The sequence below is a fragment of the Balaenoptera musculus genome, chromosome 15, assembly GCF_009873245.2.
Source record: "Balaenoptera musculus isolate JJ_BM4_2016_0621 chromosome 15, mBalMus1.pri.v3, whole genome shotgun sequence".
In the NCBI taxonomy this organism is placed as follows: Eukaryota; Metazoa; Chordata; class Mammalia; order Artiodactyla; family Balaenopteridae; genus Balaenoptera; species Balaenoptera musculus.
Genome location: NC_045799.1, coordinates 22,510,903 through 22,529,699, shown reverse-complemented (window position 1 = coordinate 22,529,699; position 18,797 = coordinate 22,510,903). Strand labels below are relative to the sequence as shown.

The 18,797-nt window shown below is 40.9% G+C and overlaps 1 protein-coding gene and 1 long non-coding RNA gene across 4 annotated transcripts in view; one reads left to right on the top strand and one right to left on the bottom strand.

Moving 5' to 3' along the window:
- RBL1 (RB transcriptional corepressor like 1) overlaps window positions 1-4,507 on the bottom strand; it is a 76,316-nt gene extending 71,809 nt beyond the window's left edge. For all 3 annotated transcript variants that reach the window (XM_036827165.1, XM_036827163.1, XM_036827164.1), the window contains exons 1-2: window positions 4,252-4,507; window positions 1,055-1,188 (exon numbers count right to left, since the gene is read on the bottom strand). In XM_036827165.1, coding sequence (XP_036683060.1) covers window positions 1,055-1,188; window positions 4,252-4,407 — 290 coding nt within the window. In that variant the 5' untranslated portion in view covers window positions 4,408-4,507. The remainder of the gene's footprint in view (window positions 1-1,054; window positions 1,189-4,251) is intronic.
- On the top strand, window positions 3,834-8,441 carry LOC118881872. Its single transcript, XR_005016623.1, has 3 exons — window positions 3,834-3,921; window positions 4,584-5,329; window positions 8,106-8,441. It is a non-coding gene; the product is annotated as an uncharacterized LOC118881872 (long non-coding RNA).
- The last annotated feature ends 10,356 nt before the right edge of the window (window positions 8,442-18,797 follow it).

Sequence of the window (18,797 nt, the reverse complement as noted above, 5' to 3'; positions counted from 1 at the left end):
AGTTGATACCAGAGCGAGTAAAAGCTACAGCTAAGACCCACCAATTGCTTAGTATTTGCAAGGGACAAAATATTAACCATACAGTAGAGAAACAAGAGAACATCGTTAGCAGATGATCAAAATTAACATCACCAATGAGAGGCAGAAGGATATCATGTGCCTCTAGATGTGATATACTGAGGACACAAAATCACTTATGTAGTTTTCCATCTAGGAATGTAAAACCTGCACCTAATCATAAGGAAACATGAAACAAATCCAAAACGAGGAACAATCTATTAAAAAGGGGGGCAGGGTGATTGTGAACTATACTCTTCAAAAATGTCAGTGTCATAAAAGACAAAGGCTGTGGAAATGTTCTTGTTTAAAGGAGACTAAAAAGACATGGTAAGTGAATGCAATACCTGATCCTAGATTGGATTTTTTTTTTTTAAGATTGGATCTTGAAGGAAAAAAATGCTATCAAGAATGTTACTGGATCAACCAATAAAACTAGAATACAGATGCTAGATTATATAAAATTACTGTATCAATGTTAACTTTGTTGAAGTTGATAACTGTACTGCAGTTATTTAAGGAAATACACACGAAGTATTTAGGGGTAAAGGGCTATAATGGACACCACTTAAATTGAAATAGCTGAGGAAAAAAAATACTATTCAAGAGAAAAAGATCAAATGATAAAGCAAATGGAGTAAAATATCAATAAAAGGTGAGTCTAGGTCAAGGGTACATGGATGTTCTTTGTAGTTTTCTTATTTCTGCAACTTTTCTGAAAGCTTGAAATTATTCTCAAATTTAAAATATTAATGAAAAAGTTACAGAGAAAAAAGATTTAGAACCTCCAAATCTAAAAAGATTTAGAGGCCTCTGGTTGAAGTTAGAAGTTAAGGAAGAAAGGCAGAGAAAGAATGTGAGAATTGGGAAAGGATACCTATATGGATAACAAACTTCGAATGGGATGAAGCTAAACGATTTAAAATAAAGAGAAATTAAATCCTAAAATTAAATTTAGGACTTATAAAATAATGTTTGAAAAATCAAAGTGCTTTACCTTAATTTAGCTGAACGTAGTATTCTGGTAAGTGAAACACAATTTCCTTCCATGATACCCTTTCCAACTGTGGGAATAATGCTTTTGCGGCAAGCAACATATAATGAACATGCCAACCAGTGTATAACTTCTCCCTGGCAGGCAAAAGATAAAACAGCAAAATGGATATACTACGTTAAAACGCTTGAATTCTAGAATCAAAAGACATCTTAGAATTATGTGGTCTAATTTTCATCCTGTATTAATTAACAGGCCAGAGAAATGAAGATATTTGCCCAAGGTCACAAAACTTAGTTGGTTGCAGTAATGGGTATAAAACTCCTTACTCTTAGTCCTGTGTAACATGCTAAATCCGTATTAATCTAAAGATAGATCTCTCACCTATACCCCAAATCTAATATTATTGAAGAGTTTTCAATTTCTCAGCATTAGCTTTCTCGATATTATAACACCAGTCATGGCCTTGATGATGCTGAAGTTCCTACCATTTTAGTTTTAGGTTTCTTTTTTAACCAGTTTGGCAGAGAAAGGAAAGAACAGAGTAGAAGATGGCAAGAGAATTACACATATAAAAATTAATACCCATCACAACACAAAGGAGACTGTCAGTTTTGTGAGGTAAAAATTTGGGGAATTATTTACCCTAATCTTTAAAATAGTAAGTATGGCTCTCTATCTTAGCAGACACTTCAATTTACAATGCTACAAAAAAGGTGACATTTGGGAATTCAACACTTAATTCTCTGCTTTAGGCTTGAGATATCCAAGCTAGATTCACTTTATGACTTCACTGCTGAGCTTTACATAAAATTAAGAACTAGACTCAAATCTCATAGCACAACACAATACTGTTGTGCAGATCCTCTTTAAGATCAGACTCTAAAAGAATAAAATGATTGATAAAGATTTCTCGCAATAATCCAAAAGGGGTGGGTAGAAATGGGTAGCCACCAATAAAGCTACCTAATGTTCCTACCCTAAAGTACTATAGTGAAAAGTCTCATTTGCTCAAGGCATTAAAGGAGGCAGGTAAGCTTAAGGCTGAATACTTTTCGAAGCCTTGATGAACTAACTGTTTGGGTATAGCATCCAAGTACTCTACAGCTTTTGGATACAGGCTACTAGATGAAAACACTATTAAGACAGAGAAAATTTAAGAACCAAAATTACTGCTTTGATTTTTTTTCCTTTAAAAAAAAAAGCACCTATAGTATTTAATTTAGTTCCTTTATGCTAGGCCTTAGAAATACAAAAACAGTTTCTAACCTCAGGGTACTCCAAGTGTAGAGCTAAGAGGAACAGATATTATACTATTATCTATAATTGGTGAGATATATGTTTTAAAAAGAATTGAAGAGAAAGTGTTACGGGAGAATATAGTGTAGTTACTGATTTTGACTGGGGGTCAGGGAAGGGTTCACAGAGGGAGACAAAAGTGGTAAGTGGTGAAAAATCACCAAAATGTACGGGGGAAGTGGGGTGGGTAAGCAGGAGCTTGTCAGGTAGACTAGAGGGGACAGGGGCTGGGCAGAGGGGTTCTTAGGAAGCAGCAGATATATAAAAATGCCCTCCACCAAAAACAAAGCATAAAAGAAGAGGAAAATAAAACACTCTAGATAGAATAAACACTCACAAAATCTTAATTCACACAGCTGTGAATTCGGTCAAACATTTAAGATATCCTGATCAACTCAGCCTAACTGGAGATTCAGCTCTTCAACTTTCGCTGGAGTTGGGAGTGAGGGAAAAGTTTCCAGGCAGAGGGATTGGCATGGAGAAAGCACACAAGTAGGAACAAGCTGGGCATATTCAAGAATCTGAAAGAGGTGCCCAGTTTAATACCTTGACCACCGTCTGCACTCAGCAGTGCTTTTCAGTGACAGACCAAATGAGGACTCGATGTCAGAAATGCTTTCTCAGACTTTTAAAAAGTGTGTTTCCAATCTAGAGGACATAATTTATAATCTCCCTTAGTTTCTTATTCTTTCCTCAGCTTTCCACTCGTGTCACCCAGAGACGCACATCACTGTCCTTCATCCAGTCTATCCAGTCCTACCCTGGAGACATGCAAGAGTCTCTCTTCTTCTCCCTCACACACACACACACACATACACACAGACACACACACACACACACGCACACCTCCAAATTTCCAACTCTATGCCTTAGAGCCCACCGATTAATTATTTCACCAGGTGATGAGTCAGCAGAGCACTCTGGGTGAGTCCAGCCCTCTTGGATCACGAAAACCTTTGACCATAAGGCTGCTGGAGCAATTGCAAATACATTCCACCACCATTCTACCTCTATACTGGGCTTATGCTTGTCTGGGTTCCTAGGACAATTAGCAGAACGACCCTGGGCAAGACAATCCTCTGGGCCTTGATAATATTGCCTGCAAAGCAGGTTTAATACTCGCTGCCCTGCCATGTTCACAGGGCTGTTGTGAGGACTTAATGCAAGAACGGTTGGGGAAAATCTAATGATAGCCTACATTTATTTTGTTTAGAGACAGACACTGTGCTTAGCATCAGGATAACCTAATTATCCCCATCTGAGAGAGGAGGAAGCTGGGGCCGAGAGATAAGCATTGTGTGCACACTGGCTCTGATCAAACTGCTGTACAGCGGCAATACTGCCGAAAGAGCAACCCACACCTCGAGGCGGAAGGGTGGAGAGATTATGGCTCAGACTCCTTACTCCGGCTCCACCTCTAACGGTGCGACCTTGAGCTTAACCTCTTCCGGGCTCAGCTTCCCCATCTGTGTAACGGGGATCACAACATGTTCGAAGAGGTGTGGCGGCGAGAACCAAGTGAGAGGACATATTTAAAGCGCTGGGCAGTGGCGTCTGGGCACACAATTCACGTAAGCTTCTGCCATTAGAGTAACTGTTTGTTTAAGCAGACTTAAGGGCAGTCCCATGACGTTTGTGGCACTGGTCTGAAGACTAGGGGACCCCTGAGTGGCGTGTGACCTTGGACAAACCACTCCTTTTCCGGACTTCGGTTTCCCGCCTCAAAATAAATGGAGAGATTGATCTACACTCGCCCTTCCAGCTCCGCACTCCTCGGCGCGAGGCTGGGCAGAGACCCTTCCCGGTGGGGAAACTCCCACCGCCCCATAGGGTGGGGTAGGGGCGGGGCGGGGGTGGGGCCTGGCGAGCTCGGTCCCGCTGCCCCACCTGCCGCCGCTCACCTCTAGGCTGTAGTTGCCCCGGATGGCGGTGAAGTCGTCCAGGGCTTCGGCCGCGCTCCCCTCATCCAGGTTCAGCTCCTGGCACAGGGCCTGCAGCGCCTCCCCGGCCGCGGCGACCACCGCCGCCCCCTCAGCGTGGGGATCGTCCTCGTCCATCCCCTCAGGCCCGGCGGGCGGCGCGATCACAGGCCCCCCAGCTCCTTTCTCCCTCCTGGGCGCGCTACCCACAACCCCCCGCGCCAAAAGCGCGCGAAAATCGGGGACCGCAGCACGACGTCTCCTCGATGGTCTGCATCCGCGTTTCTCCTCAAAAAGGTCCGTTTCTCCTCCAGGGATCCCAGCCGTCCCTCTCAGGAAATGTGATAAGAAGACGGACTTCGGGGCCTAGAAAACCTGGACTTGGCCCTTGGCGGACAGCGGTGGAACCGCCGGCAGGGCAAATTGGGAGCGGAGGGATCGGCGGTCCACGCGCAGGATCTGCTGGGAGTTGTAGTCCGTATCCTGCCTTGGAGCCGGCTGCGCCGCCCTTTCTTGGTGGCTCTTTGGTTTGGGCCCCGCTGGGCTGCCAGTTGCGAGGCGGCCCCGTTCATCTTAGGGAGAAGCCTCTTCTGCCCGGCCAACCCACGGGCCTGGGTTTGTCCCTGCCCCGGGACGCCAAACACAGTCTGATCGAGAATTGCCCCTTGAGTTAGGAGATGGAGGAGGGACCTGAAAAAAGTGGTCTCTCGACAGCGAGGGCGGGGGAGGGCCTCGTCGGACTCTCCTCAGTGTCTCCAGCGCCTAGTGAGTGGTCTTTTGAATGACTGAAGGGTTGGTGAGGCAAGGTTTATTGGGGGATACCTGTCCATCTCTTCTTGATCGCTAAACGAGGCTTGACCTGGGCTGAAAGAAATGCAGTAAGGGGCCACTTTCTCAGCTTCCTGGGAGCTGGGACCCTGGAACCCAGTAAAGACTGTTATTCCAGACTTAGGAATGGCCTGAGCATAAGCCTGAAGGCATGGAGCTGGTCTCGAGGCTTACCCTTCCGCTTCACCAAAAGCACCTTCTCCGAGAAGAGCCAGAGTGATCATTTGAAAAGGTAAATTAGAGCACGTCAGTACTTCACTCAAGATCCTTCAGTAGATTCCTTTTGCCCTTAAAATAATATCCAGACTTCTTGACCTGGCCTATAAGACCCCATGTGATCTGGCCTCACCTCATCTAGGGCATTGTCCCCATCCTCAGGTATATAACAAGATCCAACCGCACTGCTTTGTTTTGGAACCTTGGAAATGCCAAGCTGCCAAACTAGTTCTTGCCTCAGAGCCTTTTTCACGTGCTGCTCAAACAGCCCCACATACTCTCTGCCAGATCTTTGCTTGTCTGGCTCCTCCTCATCCTTCAAGTTCAGCTAAAAGTCATCTTGTCAGGCCACCCCTGAGCACTGTATTTAAAATAGCTGACCCGCATCTCCCCCCATCCACCCCATTTCATTGTCTTCATAGCATCTTGTCACTATCTGAAATTATCCTATTTGTTTATTCGCTGGCTCTTCCTACTAAAATGTGAGTTGCATGAGAGCAGGGGCCTTCCTTTCATGTTCACTGTATTCCAAAGTTTATAGATGAGTGGCCAACTTGTAGTTGGCACTCAGTACTTAGCATGGTGTGTTTGAAAAATTACAAAGAAAACCTTTGTTGCTTGGATGAGGGAAGGAGTCACCAGAGATGAAAATGGAAGACAGGTCAAGTTAGGTTGCAAAGGATCTCATAAAGGTAAAAGCGTGCACATTATCAGTGGGGGTTTTAATGAAAGGAGGTGAATGATCGGTATGTGTTTTGGACAGGTTCCTCTGGCTGCAGTGTCACACGTGGATTGGATGGGGTGGAGAGTAGAGGGATGAAGATGGTGGGAGGTTGGTCCAGCGTAGAAAGGAGCCAGTCTGGAGAGACAACTGTGTCCTAGAACTGAAGGGGGCACTTACTGAAGAGGAGAAGTCTCCAATAACAGGTTTCCATCTGGGCCAAGAGGGTGAAAGGTGATACTGTCAACTAGAATGGGAGTACAGCCAGAGGGATAGGATCAGTTCTGGAACTGTTGTGTATGGGATGCTTGCAGGCAGCTTAAAAGGAGGCTGTTGGGTCCTGGAGCGTAGCCCCTCTCTCCTGGGCAATTTCCCAGTCTTCTACATTCTCCACACGTGGGGAGGGGTGGGACTTGGGAACCAGTGGCAAGCTGGGTCTCAAATGAGTAAAAACTCAAACTCCCCCTAAAAACTCAAACGCAAACTGAACCACCCATGTGGTACTTGCAACTCTGCTTTCTTCTAGCTGACTTCAGGGCCATCTCATTATTATTTTCTGCAAGGGATGTTGGCACATAGTGTCCGTACAGAGACTTACCTCCCATGAGATTTTACTTAGAGGTTATGGGCCGTTAAGGGGAGGTCTATTGCCAGTGCCAAGGGTTCTGTAACAGGGCTTATCGTCCCTCCTCCTAACGTCCTTTCCTGTCAGCAAAGAAATGTCAGGATTAGTGGAGGTGAAATGGATGAAGGTCTTCCTGTACTGGCTCATTTGTTTTCTAATTAACCTACTGTGCTTCTTTAAGAGAGAGCTCCAGGAGTGGAGACAGCCTAGACATGAAGATTTGGGAATTTTCAGGCAGTACCTGAAGCTAAGGGAGCAGGTTCATATCACTCAGGGAATGTGTTGGCATGAGAAGAGACTCAGGGGTAGAACCTTTAGGAACACCAACATTTCAGGGATGGGCAAAATTTTAGGAGTGAATGAAAAAAAAAAAAAGAACTGTCCAGAGAGGTATAAAAACAAGGAGCAATATTTCAGAGGCCAGGAAAGAAGTACTCCATAGAGTACTACCAACACTACAGAGAATTCAAATAGGATGAGGAATTCAAAGAAGACCTCATGTATTATCTTTCATATGTTTTCAGTGACCTTTGCCAGAAGCAGCTGCCTTTTGCACAGTGGGAGTGGAAGCCAGATTACTGTGATTGAGGGGCTAATGGGAGGAAGGTCAGAAAGTTGAAGTAGGAAGTAAAAACTTCTCTTTAAGTAGTCTGGTGGAGGAGAGCCAAATGGAAGGGTGTTTTCTAGGACTGGGAAACGCAAGCATGCGAGTAATCAGAGACAGGCAAGCAGGCAGAGATTGAAAATAAAAAAAGATCATCAATATAGTCAGGCTCGGGAGAAAGTGGCCAAGCCGGGGATCCAGAGCCTGCCCTTCCTCTTCACAGCTCTTGTCTGGAAGGGGGTCACCTCACATCTAGATTTAGCAGAACTGCTAGGTGCTCTGATGAGAGCAAAATAGCAACATGCAGTTGGGAGTTGAGAGTGGGAAAGGTTTGGAACAACTTGAGAAATATCACTGGCTCTGTCAAATGCAGACATCATGGTTGGAATTTTTTGAGGAAAAATGCAGTAAAAGTAAGTCTACCCCATGAGATCCTGGGTTTCGTAGCTAGTCCTGGACAAGATCACAAGAGCTGAGAAGCCTCAAGTTTTTTGCCTTTGCCATAACTAATCAATCTCCTTTTTATCCATATCTGAACTTCAGAGGGTCATTCTGGCCTTGAAAAGAAACCAAGATAAAAGGAAACAGCTCTCAGGAATTATAAATCAAACAGAACCTGAGACTCATTGCCCCATTTTTCATCCCTTTAGTAAGTGGGTTTTCAGTGAGTTGCAGTACGTACTATAGCCCATTTCTTCTTTGCAGCTGGATTTGATTCTCCTGATTCTTGTCCCACTTCATGCATACTAAGTCCTGAAAACCCTTCATTTCTTCATTCCAAAAATGTTTACTGAATGCCTGCTATGTGCAAGATACTGATTCTTCCTTTGCTGTGACTTCAGATCATCCAGACTTGAACTGAGGGGCATTGCTGGCTTGAAAATGATCCAAGAACAGAAGAAACACCTCTCAAAGGTCATCCACCAAACAAACAAAAACTGAGAAACACTATCTGTTGTTGTTGTTTTCTCCTCAGGAGTGAATCTGGGCTAACTTTGGATTTTCAGTAAGTCATATCCTATATGTAAAGCCTTCCATTTTCCCCTCCTATGTTTTGATTCATCTGATCTGTAACCCTTTACATCCAATTAACCACTCACGTCTATGACTTTTCCTTTTGCCATGTTGTAATTCTCAGACTGTCCTGAATTGAATTATTAGGAAGTGCAGGCCTTGGAAATGAGGCCACGATAAAAGGAAAAAAATCTTGAGTTCCCTTATTTCCCTTATGAAATAAAGCAGATTTAAGCAGTACTCTTTTTTTTTTTTTTCCTCTTTTGGACTGTAACTAAACTATATCATTGTTTTGTTTTGTTTTTTTACATCTTCATTGTAGCATAATTGCTTTACAATGTTTTGTTAGCTTCTGCTGTATAACAAAATGAACCAGCTATATGTATACATATATCCCCATATCCCCTCCCTCTTGCGTCTCCCTCCCACCCTCCCTACCCCACCCCTCTAGGTGGTCACAAAGCACGGAGCTGATCTCCCTGTGCTATGCAGCTGCTTCCCACTAGCTATCTGTTTTACATTTGGTAGTGTATATATGTCCATGCTACTCTCTCACTTCGTCCCAGCTTCCCCTTCCCCCGCCCCCACTGTGTCCTCAAGTCCATTCTCTACATCTGCATCTTTCTTCCTGTCCTGCCCCTAGGTTCATCAGAACCATTTTTTTTTTTTTTTTTGGATTCCATATATATATGTGTTAGCACACGGTATTTGTTTTTCTCTTTCTGACTTACTTCACTCTGTATGACAGACTCTAGGTCCATCCACCTCACTACAAATAACTCAATTTCATTTCTTTTTATGGCTGAGAAATATTCCATTGTATATATGTGCCACATCTTCTTTATCCATTTATCTGTCGATGGACACTTAGGTTGCTTCCAAGTCCTGGCTACTGTAAATAGTGCTGCAGTGAACATTGTGATACATGTCTCTTTTTGAATTATGGTTTTCTCAGGGTATATGCCCAGTAGTGGGATTGCTGGGTCATACGGTAGTTCTATTGTTAGTTTTTTAAGAAGCCTCCATACTGTTTTCCATAGTGGCTCTATCAATTTACATTCCCACCAACAGTGCAAGAGGGTTCCTTTTTCTCCACACCCTCTCCAGCATTTATTGTTTGTAGATTTTTTGATGATGGCCATTCTGACCTGTGTGAGGTGATACCTCATTGTGCTTCTGATTTGCATTTCTCTAATGATTAGTGATGTTGAGCATCCTTTCATGTGTTTGTTGGCAATCTGTATAACTTCTTTGGAGAAATGTCTGTTAAGGTCTTCTGCCCATTTTTGGATTGGGTTGTTTGTTTTTTTTTATTGAGCTGCATAAGCTGCTTGTATATTTTGGAGATTAATCCTTTGTCAGTTGCTTCGTTTGCAAATATTTTCTCCCATTCTGAGGGTTGTCTTTTCGTCTTGTTTATGGTTTCCTTTGCTGTGCAAAAGCTTTTAAGTTTCATTAGGTCCCATTTGTTTATTTTTGTTTTTATTTCCATTTCTCTAGGAGGTGGGTCAAAAAGGATCTTGCTGTGATGTATGTCATGGAGTGTTCTGCCTATGTTTTCCTCTAAGAGTTTTATAGTGTCTGGCCTTAAGTTTAGGTCTTTAATCCATCTTGAGTTTATTTTTGTGTATGGTGTTTGGGAGTGTTCTAATTTCATTCTTTTACATGTAGCTGTCCAGTTTTCCCAGCACAACTTATTGAAGAGACTGTATTTTCTCCATTGTATATTCGTGCCTCCTTTATTAAAGATAAGGTGACCATAGGTGCGTGGGTTTATCTCTGGGCTTTCTATCCTGTTCCATTGATCTATATTTCTGTTTTTGTGCCAGTACCATATTGTCTTGATTACTGTAGCTTCTTAGTATAGTCTGAAGTCAAGGAGCCTGATTCCTCCAGCTCTGTTTTTCTTTCTCAAGATTGCTTTGGCTATTTGGGGTCTTTTGTGTTTCCATGCAAATTGTGAAATTTTTTGTTCTAGTTCTGTAAAAAATGCCAGTGGTAGTTTGATAGGGATTGCACTGAATCTGTAGATTGCTTTGGGTAGTATAGTCATTTTCACAGTGTTGATTCTTCCAGTCCAAGAACATGGTATGTTTCTTCATCCATTTGTATCCTCTTTGATTTCTTTCATCAGTGTCTTATAGTTTTCTGCATACAGGTCTTTTTTCTCCTTAGGTAGGTTTATTCCTCGGTATTTTATTCTTTTTGTTGCATTGGTAAATGGGAGTGTTTCCTTAATTTCTCTTTCAGATTTTTCATCATTAGTGTATAGGAATGCAAGAGATTTCTGTGCATTAATTTTGTATCCTGAAACTTTACCAAATTCATTGATTAGCTCTAGTAGTTTTCTGGTAGCATCTTTAGGATTCTCTATGTATAGTATCATGTCATCTGCAAACAGTGACAGTTTTACTCCTTTTCCAATTTGGATTCCTTTTATTTCTTTTTGTTCTCTGATTGCCGGGACTAAAACTTCCAAAACTATGTTGAATAATAGTGGTGAGAGTGGGCACCTTTGTCTTGTTCCTGATCTTAGAGGAAATGGTTTCAGTTTTTCACCATTGAGAATGATGTTGGTTTGGGTTCGTCACATATGGCCCTTATTATGTTGAGGTAGCTTCCCTCTATGCCCACTTTCTGGAGAGTTTTTATTATAAATGGTGTTGAATTTTGTCAAAAGCTTTTTCTGCATCTATTGAGATGATCATATGGTTTTTATCCTTCAGTTTGTTAATATGGTGTATCACATTGATTGATTTGCATATATTGAAGAATCCTTGCATTCCTGGGATAAACCCCACTTGATCATGGTGTATGATCCTTTTAATGTGCTGTTGGATTCTGTTTGCTAGTATTTTGTTGAGGATTTTTGCATCTATGTTCATCAGTGATATTGGCCTATAGTTTTCTTTTTTTGTGACATCTTTGGTTTTGGTATCAGGGTGATGGTGGCCTCATAGAATGAGTTTGGGAGTGTTCCTCCCTCTGCTATTATATCATTGGTTTTTAGTAAACAGTACTGCCAAACTCACCAAAAAAAAACCCAGCCCATGCTGTCCTCTTTGTTATCACTGACTCCCCTGCTCCTTCATCCTCTATACCTAATTACTAAATCTTGTGGATTCCTCCTCCACCAGATTTCTAGCTGCCTTTCAACATGTTATATTTTCTCTTATAATCCATCTTATGTTTACTTACTAGTCTAGTCTTTCTCAAGCAGCATTTGTAACGTGTCTCTTTCTCAAGACTCTTCAGGGCTTCACTATTACCAGTTGAATCAAATTTAGGCAGCTAAGCATTGAAGCACATCTGTCAGGTCCAGCCTCACCTGCATGCTTTTTTTTTTTTCTTTTGTCAATATGCTCTCCCTACTTTTTCTCAGGGTACATGTTGGGTTTTATTTTTCGTTATTATCCAATGGCCTGCCGTGTTAACACTCAACTGAGCTTTTTTGAATAGAAAATGAAGTATGGGTGGTGAGATAGATTTACTCTGCCCTTCATTTCTGATCCAGATACATCATGAAGGTTGTTTCTATTTTGATCCCATTGTGCCTCTATGATTAGCCTCCCAGTTGTGGTTTAGTATTTCATAGTTCCCCAGAGCATGTGTCGAGAGCCTGATGAAGACCTTTAGAGGCTCCAAGACTAAAAAGATGATAGTATACACCCTTCCAAATGTAATTCAAAATATAAACAATTCCAAACCCCAAAATAAGGGTAAGAAAGTACAACAAAGTTCTGATTATTTTTCCCAACATGACTATTTCATTTTGAAATTCTTTACAAAAAAAAAAAAATTTTTTTTTCCCCCAACTTTGTTCTGCCTTAAGCAACTACTTAGTCTGCACATGCCCCTCTTAGGAAAAACTACTACCAGCTAACCTAACTGTCAAAAAAAAGCAGTTAATAGTTGTCGGGGAGGGGCAAGACCAGCCCTCATCATTCTTATGGTTCTTGTTCCTCAAAGGAAAAACTAACGTGGTGGTCCATAAGCTGAGTCCCTACAGAGAAAGTAATGCCAGCCCTACTCAAAAGGATAATTAATGATTTTTCTACCTCGCTTAGACTTTAAAGAAATTAAAAACCGAAAAGCCCAATTTAACTTAATGTTAATTCTAAGGCATTTATCCATCAAAATCTATGTCCAGGGCACTCGATTTAGTCACAAGAAGATATTTCAGAATAGCATTTTCTTTTAAGTTTTCCTCTAAGAGACTGTCCTGACACAGACTTCATTCTACCTAGAACCAAAACTTAGGATCACTTTTGTTTCCTGAATGTATACATACTTATGTTAATCCTGCTCCCCTGTATTCTCAGAGAAGTTGGAAAAGTGAACACTGGTTTAACCTACCCCCTACCGCCCCCCAGAGAATAGCCTTTTAATCAGAAGGTCTTGGTGGAAAAGTCATTCATATGAGAGGGATATATCTAACACCCAAAGATAGCAACAGCAGGAACAGTCTTTGCGAGATTATCCCTGTTGCTTTTTTCCTCATTTCGATTTCCTCATTCAGTTTAGAGAAATTGGTATTTTCCTTTTCTTCTTTGAAACAGCTAAGGCTATTACCTAGGGAGCTACTGAAGAAGGTACAGAAGATTGGAATCAAGAGATTTGAGTCTAAGAAGTCCTAGCACTGCTGCCTACTGATTTTGTGCTCTCTGGCAAGTTATTTAACCTCTCTGAGCCTGTTTCCTCATCTGTAAAATTGCGATAATAATAACTAAATTACATAATTAATGCAAGGTAGAAAAATAACATGAAAGTTCTATACGAAGAACAATTATAACTATTTCCTCTACTGTTTTTCTACTGCACCAGAAACAAGTGGCTGCTTTACAACCAACTCTAACCTACTTTGTTTCCACATCTTGAAGTGTGTCATCTCAATCAATATAACTGATTCCTAAATGCAGATTAACTGAGATTAGGAATGGGTTCCCTTAGAGCAAACAGACGAAGATTATATATACATAGGTATCTGTATAAAATACCTGGAAGGATACATGAGAAAGTGGGAACAGTAGTTGCCTAAGGGAAGAGGAATTCAATAGTGGTGAGATAAAAATAAAGTTACTTTTACTGTGTATCTTTTTGTATCTTTTGAACTTTGTAGTTACACCAAAAACTAACTTAATAAATAAAATGAATGCTATAAAATAAAGGGAAGAGACCATCACATATATATGCTATGATACTTAAGATACTTTTTTTACTACCTGTTTTTGCTGATAAGCTCAGTTAATTAAAAACTGCACCTAGGAACTTCTTAGCATTTTGTCATTTAAGAAACGATTTTTCTCTGTATATTTGATTTGACACAGGGGTGGAGAATCATGAATTAATTTCCATTTACAATCGCAGTGCCATTGCTAAGGTCCTAAAGTTTGAAATGCAACACATAAAAGCAAAACCCATGTGGTCAGACCATTTCAGGTGTTAAATGAATTTGTAACTAAAGTAACAGACCAAAGGCTAATTTCCTGAATATGAAAAGCTCCTATGAATCAACATGAAAAAGACTAACAAATCGCCTCAAAATGGGGAAAGGATTTGAATACAGTCTAGGAAAAGGAAATATAGATGGCATGTAGACACAAAAAGGTGCTCAACCTTTCTAATAAAAAATGCAAACTTAAACCACTGAAAAGCCATTTTTTTAAACTATTCAATTGGCAGAAATCCAAAAGTTTGAAAATGCTTCAGTGACTCCCCATTTCTTTCAGAGTTAAGGTGAACTCTTTGTCATGGTCTACAGGTCACTAAGGATCTGGACCCTGGTCCCTTATATAACTTCACTTCCCTCTGCCTTCATTTGCTACTCTCTCCTTTCTTACCCCACCCTAGTCATACTGGCCTTCTTGTGGTTCCTTGACTACCCTAGGCAACCCTAGTGCCTTAGGACTTTTGAGATGGCCATTTCCTCTGCCCAGAATGTTCTTTCCCTAGATCTGCATAGCCACCTCCCTCACTTCCTTCAAGTCTTTGCTCAAATATCACCTTCTCAATGAAGCCTACTGTTAACCATCCTATTTAAAATTCCAGCCCCTCCTCCCCACAACCACCACACTCCTGATTCTACATACTCTGCTCTTTTTTCCAGAGCATATTCCAGCTTCTAACATACTGTAAGATGTTATGTTTGGTTTGTATTGTATATTATTATACATTATTTCTCTCCTCCTGCTAGAATATAAACCCCACTAGGGCAGGGATTTCGTTCTCTTTTATTCCTTGATGTTTCCTAATTACCCAGGACAGTGCCTGGCCCATAGCCAGAGTCCAATAAATCTCTGCAGAGTGAATGAATATCACATTGTGCTGGCCAGAATGTGGGGAGAAAAGCACACTCTTACATCCCTGGGGTGTAACCCTAACTACCTCCATGGAAGTCATTAGGCAATATTTTAATTTGAAAATACAAATGACATATCCTAACTTGGTAATTTCACTTTTAGGATTTTATCCCGAAGATACACTTGGCCATGTATGACATACATATGTCTGTAGTTACTATAGTATAGTTTGTGCCAAAGATTGGAAGTTACCTAAATGTCCAGTAATATAATAAAGGCAACGTACTGGGCAGGAAATAAGAATGAAAACTCTTTTTGGACTAACATGGAAAAATTTCAGATATTAAGGAGAAAAGGTGCAAGGTACAGAACAGTATATATAGAATACTATAATCTGTGAAAACAAAGTAGGGAAGAGAATGTACATATTTGCTTATAAATGCATAATTATGTCTTTTTTTAAATCTTTATTGGAGTATAATTGCTTCAGGAGGATGAAGTAGATGGCTGGGAATATTTTATAACTTTTGCATTTTGAACATATATACGCATTACCACTTTAATAAATCTGTAATAAGAAAAACAAAAGTGTTTTCTGAACTTCTCTCTTTTTCGCTTTTTAAGTACTGTATTTTCATTTTAAATAACCCTAACTGACTTAATATTCTGATTTCAAAACAAAATGTTGAGGTCAGGGCTTTCATACAAGGCATCAGATGCAGAGATGACTACTTGAGATTATTTTCAGATTCAGTCATTTACTGATTTTGTTTCAACACAAGACCACTTAACTAATGTCTATTTCATGCTTTTATTTCACCTTTGGCAGTGATGAGGCCTGGGTGGTATAATATTTCAAACATCTTAAAAGGTTCTTTTAGCAATAAGGATGCTGTAGCAATTTCATTACTTGTTAAATAGTAAAAACTTTGAAGGTCTGAATTAGAAAATTCTTTTATAACTTTTTAAATTTTCAATTTTTTAAATAATAATTTCAATTATTTTAATAATGCAGTGGATAGAAATGGTTTTGCAAGGAACTTTTGGCTTAGAAATCTTAACAACAACAACCTGACAAGACTATTTATTTTTTTAAAAAATATCTATTTATTTATTTACTTGGCTGGGTGGGGTCTTAGTTGCGGCAGGCAGGATTTTTTTTTTTTTTTAGTTGCAGCATGTGGGATCTTTTGGTTGCTACATGCGGGCTCTTAGTTGCCGCGTGCGGGATCTTTAGTTGCGGCAGGTGGGATCTAGTTCCCTGACCAGGGATTGAACCCAGGTCCCTTGCATTGGGAGCATGCAGTCTTAGCCACTGGACCACCAGGTAAGTCCCTGACAAGACTATTTGAAGCTCTAAATCAGATTACCACAAAGGAAGTTACAGAAATGTGTTTGGCTTAAAACCTATTTGCAAAAAATTTTTTCATATAAAATTACTAAAATGCAGTGGGATTGGTTGGCCAGACTTTATAATTCTAAGGGGTCTTGAGCTGAAATCATAATCTGGGCAATAATACAACACAAAGACTCTTTAGAAATCACCAAGGCTATCGCAGGGGAAAGCTTTGCGGTCTTTCTTGGAAAAATCAACTTCTTTAGTTTTAAGGTCACAACACTTTAACTGCCTAAAAATTCTTTTCCTTTTTAGTGTTATGCCCTTCTGGCCACAAAAATGATTTCCTGAGATCAAGTAATACACAATCAGAACTTAAATTCAGCAGGATTTAGTGGGTTTGGTTTGGTTGGTTGAAAGACTTGCTCAGGAGATGCACCCTTAAATGGCATGTGTAGGACTGTGACCTAATCTTTTAAACCCATGCCATATAAGCAGTCTTTACCCACCCTTCTGACGTGGTCTGGGGTAAGATTTTACTGAAAACCAGTCCTAGGGGCCAATAAGGCTAGACTCTATTTTGATGTCTCTTCTATAGTATCAAAACTTTATACCTTTTAATCTCATTCACAGGTGGACATCCTTTCTAGATTCCCAGCTCCATCTTCCTCAGACCTCTTCCCATATTCCTGCTCTCTTTTAAAATTTCCCTTTCTGGGACTTCCCTGGTGGTGCAGTGGTTAAGAATCCGCCTGCCAATGCAGGGGACACGGGTTCGAACCCTGGTCCGGGAAGATCCCACATGCCGCGGAGCAACTAAGCCCCCGTGCGCCACAACTACTGAGCCTGCGCTCTAGAGCCCACGAGCCGCAACTACTGAAGCCCGCAGGCCTAGAGCCCATGCTCCGCAACAAGAGAAGCCACCGCAGTGAGAAGCCTGCGCACCGGCACGAAGAGCAGCCCCCACCTGACGCAACTAGAGAAAGCCCGCACACAACGAAGACCCAACACAGCCAAAAATAAATAAAATAAATTTATTTAAAAAATAATAAAATAAAATAAATTTTCCCGTTCTATATTCACGCCACCATTTCTATTAAAGTGTGTGTGTGTGTGTGTGTGTGTGTGTGACATTTCCCTCATAAAGATTCTCTGGTATTGTCAAGTGACAAAAATAACACAATTTAGCAACAAGTTTGATGTCCTTTATTCAAGGGAAAACAGCTCATGGATTGGAGGAGTACAGTGCCTCACAGTAGCAGAGCACCGTTCCTGAGGGATTTGGGGCAAGAGCAAGTTTTATAGAATTAGCAGAGGCAACGTGGAAACAGCATGATTAACTAGGAGGTTGGGGATTTCCTTATAAGGCTAGCAGGTCCTATTTTCTAGGATAAGGTTAAGCTAGCTAAAGTTGAGTTGGAAGATCGTAATTGGTACATCTTAGGATTCCTTGACAGGTATCAAGGATTTGTGATGTGGGTCAGGCCACTGGGGTGACCTCCATTTTGTGGGTCCTTATATATAAATTAGCTTTATCAGTATCCATAAGAACCATTTTAAATCAGTGCTGTCTTCCTTGTACATCAAATGATAAACTACAGAGTGAGAAGTGAAGTGAAGAGACATAATGGAATCATTTGGCAATTGGCACTTGGTGTTTAAGAAGGGGAAGTCATCACCGTTTTTCAGGAACGATAGACTCCAGCACTTCCCTTTGTATTTTGCATATTCTTAATTATTCTTTCTACCCTTTCCTCTGCCGTGTTCTGAGGACGGTTTGGGAAGAAGTAGGGAAAGCAGCTGCTTATGTGATATGGTTTCAGGGATGACAGGAAAAATCTCTATTCCCCACCATCACCTCCAACCTCATCTCCAAATACCTCCCCTCTCCATCCTGCTCAGTAATGCCTAAACTTTCTCAATTAGAGGTTCATGCCCTTAGCTTAAGAACTCTGCTTTGTTAAAAAGCAAAAGTCTCTGGAAGAGTTAACCTCATTAAGTCTCACATTATTAATCACTTATACTAACAGTGAGTTCATCAGATTATTTCTTGAGAGGGAGAGAGAGAAAAAAAGAGCATGGAGCACAGAACCTGGGAGAAGGGAGAAGGGAAAGCTGGAAGGCGCAGAGATTTGACCTGTTTTACAACTTTATCTACTACAGTTTTACTTGCCAGAGCTGATGCCTGTAAAATTCTCCCCTTCCGCAATCCCATCTTTTACTTAGATGATAGTTTAATCTTTCAATAAGAGAAGAAAAATTTATAAAATAGGTATCTCAGTATAAGGAGGAAAAGCTATACTCAAAGTTTTAAAAAAGGGAAAATATAAAATAATAAAGACACTGTTGGGCGAGTAATAGATGAACAATACATTTTAATAGTATATGATGAAAATAAAGCCAAAATGATATTTAATTATATGAACTTTTATATCAACATATTACAACAAAATTAAATGTCCAGAAATATTTGTTTTGTATGTTTAAAAAATTCCATAAAGGGCTTCCCTGGTGGCGCAGTGGTTGAGAGTCTGCCTGCCAATGCAGGGGACACAGGTTCGAGCCCTGGTCTGGGAAGATCCCACATGCCACGGAGCAGCTGGGCCCGTGAGCCACAATTACTGAGCCTGCGCGTCTGGAGCCTGTGCTCCACAACAAGAGAGGCCGCGATAGTGAGAGGCCTGCGCACCGCGATGAAGAGTGGCCCCCGCTTGCTGCAACTAGAGAAAGCCCTCGCACAGAAACGAAGACCCAACACAGCCATAAATAAATAAATAAATTTTTTTAAAAAAAGAACTACTATCCCCATTTAAAAAAAATAAAAAATTAAAATTAAAAAAAAATCCATTAAAACATAAATCTATCTCTGAGGAGAGCCTTATATA